The 8872-nt window shown below is 42.4% G+C and overlaps 1 protein-coding gene across 3 annotated transcripts in view; it reads right to left on the reverse strand.

Annotated features, from left to right (window-relative positions):
* Window positions 1-7935, reverse strand: part of LOC142589642 (uncharacterized) — a 28940-nt gene extending 21005 nt beyond the window's left edge. The window contains exons 1-3 of one of the 3 annotated variants that reach the window (XM_075701168.1): window positions 7755-7935; window positions 6440-6937; window positions 1110-2371 (exon numbers count right to left, since the gene is read on the reverse strand). In XM_075701168.1, the coding sequence (XP_075557283.1) occupies window positions 1718-2371; window positions 6440-6937; window positions 7755-7934 (1332 nt within the window). In that variant the 5' untranslated portion in view covers window position 7935 and the 3' untranslated portion in view covers window positions 1110-1717. Of the gene's footprint in view, window positions 1-1109; window positions 2372-6439; window positions 6938-7754 lie in introns of those variants that run through there. The other 2 variants (XM_075701169.1, XM_075701170.1) reach the window with 2 other exon arrangements.
* Window positions 7936-8872: the final 937 nt, after the last annotated feature.

Genomic DNA, 8872 nt, shown 5'->3' on the forward strand with positions numbered 1-8872 from the left:
CGTCCAGCGCGCCCGCGATCGGGCCGGCAGACTAGATCTGCCAGTCCCGTCGTGGGATTAGCCGGGTGCGCGTTTTATCGCGCTTGCTGGACCAAATAAAAGTTTATTCACTCACTCACTCACTCACTCACTCACACACACACACACACACACACACACACACACACACACACACACACACACACACACACACACACACACACACACACACGCGCGCGCGCGCGCGCGCGCTCGCTCGCGTGCACGTACATACATACATACATACATACATACATACATACATACATACATACATACATACGTACGTACGTACGTACGTACATACATACATACATACATACATACATACATACATACATACATACATACACATACACACACATACACATACATACATACATACATACATACATACATACATACATACATACATACATACATACATACATACATACATACATACATACATACATACATACATACATACATACATACATACATACAAGAGCACATTAGTTTCAATGATGCTGCCATGGGTGCTATTCAGCCACGGTCAGCAAAGTGGGGAAGGGTTCACAAAAGAAGCATCGCTTTAAAGCACAGCCAAAGACATTGTGGACGCTGCCTCGAAGCTTTCGCAAGAATTTATCTGATTAACATAGGAAGCTTAGTGACGGCAAATGTTATCATTGCCCCTGTGACATACGTCAAGGGAGGAGGATGAACTCGAAGCGATATAGAGGCGCATTAACTTTTACTGGCAACCCGTTAAACTGCGTGACTTCCTAGTAATTCTGCTCTGTCATCACGTTTGCGAAGCCAAGCACCTATATGTTGGTCTTCAGCGCTTCCGCTGTTAACTCAGTTTGGGAGAAGGAGATCCATCAAATTTTTAAACTATGTCTTGTTTGTGCCAGTTTTGTCTCGCAGGCATCAGATATACTATCTCTGTGATAGCGAAGGCCCTTGGTTCTTCCATAGTCATGAATAATCCAAGACACTCAAGTCAGCACTTTTTGAGCGTCTCGGGTGCGAATGGGTTGTAGCGAGCAGGAGACAATCAAAAGGAAAATAATGAAAATAGACAGTGCACTGAATCTCGTCTCAGTTTTTGTTGTCTTCCTCGTGAAGTACTTTCTATACAACAACATATAATAGACACAAATTTAAGTCAGTCTTTACGTAAACCGGTCACCTGAAAGTTACTGCTGACCCCGCGACAATAGCCAAAGGTGAGAAAAGGGCAAGATGATATTGTGGACGCTGTACATGGTAAATATTAGGATGTCACAACTAACCTATAGTGATAAGGCAACTTATATACATAGAAAGTGTCCTGGTCAAACATTGTTGAAGGCACAACCCAAATATCTTTCCACACTGCGAATAAAAAATAAATTTTGCGACGAGTACAACGTAGTTTCATAGCTGGCTCACTTCTCGTTTCATTAAACGAGCACTCGAGCGGCGAAAGAAACTGAATACGGGAACGTGTCATCAATGTAGCAGTGGTTTGTATTTTCGCGAGCAACAGGAGCTGAAAAGAATCTCCCCGACACACACTCCCACTGGACGAGACCGTCCCCGTTTCTTCTGTGAAGCGGAGCACCCACGAACGAGTCCGTCTGTTTACTATCACTTGTTGGGGCGATTCTTTTGCGCTTCACTTCAAAGGCAGACAAGGCCGGGGAGGGAAGAGGGCCAACAGGGATGTTTCTTAACCGGTCTCTTTCTTGTGGTGGCGCTTGTGGCCTTTTCTCCGAGTCTTTGACTTGATTTTCTTTTCACGCTTAGCCTCCGGAATCGGGTCACGTTTAGGCTTCTCTTCTGCCGAAGGAACCTGCGGTCTATCATCGACCTTGGCACCCAGCTGTTCTGCTGTTGCCACTGTTGACTTTGGAATGTTCTTTGCGAGTACGGCTGCGTCCACGTTAGTACAAGGGTCTTCGTGGATGCTCGGCTTTGTCACAGACACGTCCGGAGGTCGCTTTATCGCGGCTGACTCGCCAAGAACCCTTACGCTGGAGACTGACAATGAGGCCCGCTTTCCGGTTTTGGGCAAATTCTGTGCGCTGACCGGATTCTCTTCTACGTTTCTGACTGGAGCGTTTTCAGAGGAAGCCAGATTTGCTGCAGACTCCGCAGACTTGGTCGACTTTCTTGAGGACAAGGAGCCCTCTTGCCCAAAGCTTTTTTTCATAGGTTCGTGGATTTGAGGGAGCACACCTTGCGATTCGCCGGTTGCAGCTTTCTCGCCGTGTTTGACGATGGCTACTGCTGTCGGCCCTCCTAGAAACGTCGTGTCACCCTCAACGGGAAGCATGGCCATAGTGGGCTTGTAATGCACGTAGTTTGGGTGCGCAGCAGCTTTCTGCAAAAATGACAAACAAAAATACATCATGTGATATATATATATATATATATATATATATATATATATATATATATATATATATATATATATATATATATATCGCCGACACTCGGCCTTGGCGCGGGCGAGTGTCGGCCTGGTGGTCTGGCTCCAGTGTAAATACCATGTATATAGCCTCTTTCATCTGTGTTTTTCCACACGTAACATTCTGGTGGAGGTGCGGCGTATACCACACGTAGCAATATATATATATATATATATATATATATATATATATATATATATATATATATATATATATGAAGTGAAGTGAAGTGAAGTGACGTTTATTCTTCTTTTCAAGGAAAAGAGGGGACCGGGACAAAAGGCGGTAAGGCCTGACGAGGCCCCGGCACCCATACAGTTGGCAATACCAATATAAATGCAAAAAAAAAGAAAAATGTACATAGAAGGCGCGACAAATATGTCAAAACAAAGCTACAATGTGCGCAGTGAAACTTAATTCGGCAAAAAAAAAAAAAAAACATGTGCAAGGTAATATGCAAGCATACATAGTTATACACGTACAAATGCAATGCGTACATGGCTGCTGAATTAAGACGCGAAAACATGCAAATGCAGCAAACTATTGTTGCTTGTCTGCAAGAAATATAGAAAGAAACGTATTTATGAAGAAACGGTAGATACATTTTCTTACATTGGAATTTCGCCTTCAATCAAACGTCGTTTCATGTTTTTCTTGAACACATTTTTAGATAAAAAGAAATCATCTCTAAAGGGAAATTTGTTGAGGGCGTTGGGTACTTGAAAACTTAACTTTTGTTTACCATAATTCGTGCGTGTACGCAGTACACGTAGTTTTACCTCACGAAGGTTGTATTTTATAGTACTGTCAGCAATAAAGTACAAACTGTTTCTATGAATGTATTGCAACAGCCGTAGATAATACACTTGTTCAGCTTTTAATATGCTATGTTCTACAAACAAGGGTTGTGTACGTAAATTATGTGGTGCGCCGCAATAGCCCTCAATAGCACGCAAGGCTCTTTTTTGCAGCAGTAGTAGTTTATGGTAATTTGAAGACGTAGTCGTACCCCATACAAGATTACAATAGGACAGTTTTGAGAAAAACAGTGCGTTATACATGGACACCTTTAACCAAACAGGTAAGAGTTTAGAAATCCTAAAGAGCAGACCAACAATTTTGCTTAGTTCAGAAGCAAGTTTTGAAATATGAACAGACCAAGAGAGATTTTCATTAAACCACACACCGAGGAATTTTTGAGAAGAAACCTGACTGATTTGTGTATTATCATAATAAATCTGTATAGAATAACGTTCCACGGTGTTGATCGGCTTGAAAAGAATATATTTTGTTTTATGTATATTTAAACTAAGCTTATTTACGTGCAACCAATCACGAAGCTTCAGAAATAAGTGTTAACGATGCTTTGGAGGGTGAGTAATGAGCGGGAGGAAAAGAAAAGATTTGTGTCGTCAGCGTACATTACCAGATCTGGAGAATTATATATATCGGCTAGGTCATTGATATATGTAATGAATAATAAAGGCCCTAATATTGATCCCTGCGGGACACCATGCATTATTGTCTGTGTATCGGAGGAGATGTTATTTGCTCGTACGTATTGGGACCTATTACTCAGGTAACTTTTCAACAGGTTCAGCGCAATACCGCGAACCCCGTAGTCACAAAGCTTCTTAAGGAGAGTGTCATGATGTACGCAATCAAAGGCCTTGCGAAAATCTAAAAATAGGCCAAGGGTATATTTTTTACCTTCAATGTTATCTATTATTTTGTCTTTAACAACTAATAGCGCTTGTTCCGTGGACCTATTTTTTATAAACCCATACTGTGAATCAGCAATGACATTGTATTTATGGAGAAAATTGGCCATCCTTGAATTAATAACGCATTGAAAAATTTTTGATAGAACAGGTAATACCGAAATAGGTCGGTAATTAGACAGTTTATTTATGTCGCCACCTTTATATATTGGAACCACTCGGGCCAATTTTAATTTGTCCGGAAAAACACCCGTTGACAACATAACGTTTATAATGTGTGACAAGACATCGCATATAACGTTGCATACATACTTCAGGGGAATTACTTTTATATCGTCATATCCAGCGGATACATCATTCTTTAAAGAAAATATTAATGTAGCTACTTCTTGAGGGGTTGCTGGTGCGAGTGCTATAGAGTTCAGTAATGGAGTGGTGAGGCCCATAAAACTATCAACCGGAGTACGCGTAGAAAGATTTGGTGAACCAACATTAATAAAGTAGTCATTCAGGGCGTTTGATAGCTCACGGCCCGTCAATTTACCATTAGTTGTAATTATTTCACTAAGTTGTGTGCATTTTGTGTTATTCTTCAAGTTATTAACCTCTTGCCAAACCTTACGACTATCATTTTGAATACGAGAAAAATGGCTTATGTAATAATTAGATTTAGCATGTCTTAAGTCTTTGTTAAGTTTATTTCTAAATTGTTTAAATTGACAAAGCAGAGCTAGATCTCTGCTATGGAGGAACTCATGATACATTTTATTTTTCTTTCTTATCCTTGCGTAAAGTGATTTGTTCATCCAAGGCTTCTTAAACTTCTTAACATTAATTTTTCTCTCTATTTGTGGGAAAGCTGCGTTATATCGGGTTAAGAAAATATCAATAAACTCAGAATATGCTGTATTAACTTCAGATATCTCGTATATAGATCCCCAGTTAGTACCTTCGATTAGCTTACGAAACTCGTTCAGAGCAAAATCATTAATATCTCTGGTCGTATGCGTAACAGCATTTGTTAGTCGGTTTAATCTGAGAGGTATGAAACAAAATATGGGCAAATGGTCACTAATATCTAGAGATAATAGACCAGATTCAGTGCGTGGAGGCTGAACATTTGAGATACAGATATCTAATAAAGTAGCCCTGTTGCAAGTTATTCTAGTAGGCGAAGTGATATAGTTCATACATGCGTAAGAAGAAATGAGGCTCTGCAATTCCCTTGAATGGGAATCATCTGATAATAGGTCAATGTTTAAATCACCCATTAAAATGAAAGGTAATTTAGTAGAGTCAAGAAAAGTGAAAAGGCTTTCCAAGAACTCAAAAAATTTTGATTTGTTACCCTGAGGGGGTCTATACATAGCAACCACGATTATATTCTGTAATGATATAGTTAAGCACTCAACGTTGGGATTTGTGACTGTAACATCGCTAACCACAGAGTGCGAATGACATTTTTTAACATATACAGCAAGGCCACCACCTCTTCCATGGGGCCTTGATAAACCATTGTAAGTATAGTCATCGAAACAACATTCGTCACCATCAGTGCCGAACCATGTTTCAGAAAAAACCATAACATCAAACTTCACTGACAGCGATCCTAAAAATAACTCAAGATCATCGCGCTTGTTTTTCATGCTACGGATATTTAAATGAAAAGATGAAAAATATTTTTTGCTCATACTTTTAAAGCTAGAATTAAAATGATCAGTATTGTATCTAGTACAGGTGTGTGTGTGTGTGTGTGTGTGTGTTTGTGTGTGTGTGTGCGTGTGTGTGACGCTTGTGAAAATAAACGAGTGGGTCCTTTCGCTCGCCATTAGGCTCATATTGACAATCTACGTCATTTCAGATTTCTGTGCTCTGACATTGCGTAAAAAAAAGAAACGTCAGCAAGGCAAAGCATCGGTTGCGATAGCAAATTACGTCATGGCTATACGAAGTAAAGATAGTAGTTTTGTCGGCCGTATAAAATTGGAAACATTCGCTTACTAACTGGATTAACAAACATAAGGTATAAGTGCACACGATCGAGCAAACATGAACACATCACACTCGATGAGCGCGCCATATTGAGTCCAGATCATCAGCTTCCCTGGCGGGCTTCTACTCGCTCGTACAGAATACGACGCGCGGCGGCGGTGTCATCGCCTTTGGACTTTATACGGAACACCACGTCGACAGTGACGACAAAAATGTGGCTGGATTGTCCATATCATTGCTATCACAAAAAAAAAATTATACGCTCACCCTTTCTGGATGCTTCAGCCTGCGACGTCTAGCTCGAAGATTGGGCCGCTTGTCCATAGCATTCTTTCCTGCGGAATCCGGTCTGGCTGCCCCACGTTCTTCCGCACCACCTACGGCGCCAATCTGTGCTCGCTGCTGCTTTACTTTTGGCTGCGGTTCATCAGCTTCCAGTGGTGCTGCCTCCCTAACTGCAGGCTTTTCTACAGGCTTTTCAAAGCCTCGAGTGGCGGCCGGCTCAGACGGAATCTCATCCATGCTTTCTTTCGGCTTTTCGTTACGCCCCGGTTCCGGGCACAGATCGCCTTTGCTTGGTCTATGCACATCATCGGTAGGGGATGGCGATGACAGGAGTTTGCCAGGTAAGGCCTTTGGGGCTGTCGTAGAGGAGGTAGTGTCTTCAACGGCGCGACGATCAGCAGGTTTGTGCTGCGCGCTTCGATCTCCGGTACCAAAGTGTTTTTTACGAACATCGTCGCGGGCTTCTCCGGCTGGATGGGCCTGCGCGTTGTTGTCGAAGGAAAATGGTCGCAAGCGGGGTTAACTGGTTCAAGTTGGAACCACGCAGGGAACATTCAATTTCTTAGGACAAACTTTGCGTCTGCCGTAAGGTGATGTTCCCAGAAAAATAGAAAGTACGCGCCTCACTCTGAGGAACAAACCTGGAAGCACCAACTTCTAGTGGCAGTCGTTCTACTAAATAAGTTACCAATCAACTGACAATCCGACTCAAGGGCAGAGGCCCCTTATGAAATTATTTCTGCAGAAACCGCTCAAATGAAGGTAGATTCACGAAAAAGAGACATCTTGTTTTCAACTGCTAACGTTCCTTTTGGAGCAGTTGTGCGGAATTCGTTTGGTAACTCCGTGCTGCATTCACAGGAAGGTCAATCTATCGTTTCACATAAGATTATGACTCCACTTTACAGGTTTCTGCTGAAAAATTCATTCGACGACTATATGTGGTGGTATGATGCTTTGCACATTCACCTAAACGAATGTGCACATGTATTTTGGTTAGTTCATTGTTCGAAGTATCTACATTAGTGTTATCATTATGGTGCTGTTCAACAACACCTGTAATTGTTGTAGCATGTCACATTTATGACTGTCAGTAATGTCTGCTGTTATAATATTCGTTTGTGTATTTCGTATTGTTCTGGTTCATTTCAAAAAGTAATGTCTCATTGCTCTGCTGCACTTGTATAGATGGGAGTGAGCTAGCCAAGCTATATGTACCATCATTTTTCTTTACATCATGCTTCTAACATTTAGCAACTAGAGAAAAATGCGTTGAGTTCAACTGCATTGCAATCACCTCCTTGGATATGCTGCTCGCTTCGGGGCCAAATTTCTCCGGCAACTCGGGAGGCGGGGCAATGACAACTCCGGGAACCTCTGAGCTTTCCTTGAAAGGCAGAGCACTGGAGGCGAGTGGTGGAGGTAAGGCGAACGCACGGGCTTCCTGGGGATCCTCGGCCTCCGAAGCCAGAAGCATTGCTACCTGTTAGGCATGGATGAATCAATATTTAAGAACACACATGGAGAGAAACTAGCGAAGCAAAAGAAGGATTAGGCGTGCCATGCCGACTCACCCAGCATTGTATACTAGTCTCCTTTTGGTACTTTTGTTAGGACTAGGGGTGGTTGAGCGCAGGAGAATATGAGAACAAAAGAGAACACATTAGACACTCGGGCACTTCTTTTGTATTCGTGTTTCCGTGCGCTCAACCATCTTTAGAGAAGATGCCCGAATAAGCCCACATCGTCCCCTTGTCGGCAAAATTTTCGTTACAAAACTAATTCGAGCATCGAAATTCCAATGTGTGCCCACCTCTTGCCCTGACAGCGCACCGGCATTTCTGAAGATTTGAGCAAGTCCGCTCCTTGCAACGCGCATTCCCATGGACAGAGCTTGGCTAGACAGATGCGCAAACGTTGACACAGGGACGCGCCTCTTGTTATTGTTCAAAACACCGTGCGATTTTCGTGGTGTTCCTACCAGAAGGTGTCAGCGCATTTTGGTGGCACACTAAAACTGCCGCAGCACTTACTGGCCAACGCTGGTTCCTCATAGCGCGAACTTGTGCACGCCAAATCAAAGGTATAACTCGGTGGTGGTGATACCTGTACACAAGTGGGGTCGGAAGCTATCGAATGGAATGACGACGATATCATGCTGTCCGCTGCTTTTAGGGATGCCATCGCAAGTTCTACATTACCTTCAGGTAACTGCGTAATTTCGAGAAAGCGTGCTACAATAATTTGTATACTACACTCGGAGAGGCAGGACCAGTTTTGCTAAGTGTGGCCACAATACTTGAATTATCGAGGAAAAGGAAAAGAGAGGGACTCTATTTTTTTTTAATCTCGACCATATAATGCCAGCAGGAAATGAAGCCAAAAAAGCATAGGGGTAATTAGCTGTGGGGCTGA

The sequence above is a fragment of the Dermacentor variabilis genome, chromosome 8 (assembly GCF_050947875.1).
Source record: "Dermacentor variabilis isolate Ectoservices chromosome 8, ASM5094787v1, whole genome shotgun sequence".
NCBI classification, from domain to species: Eukaryota; Metazoa; Arthropoda; class Arachnida; order Ixodida; family Ixodidae; genus Dermacentor; species Dermacentor variabilis.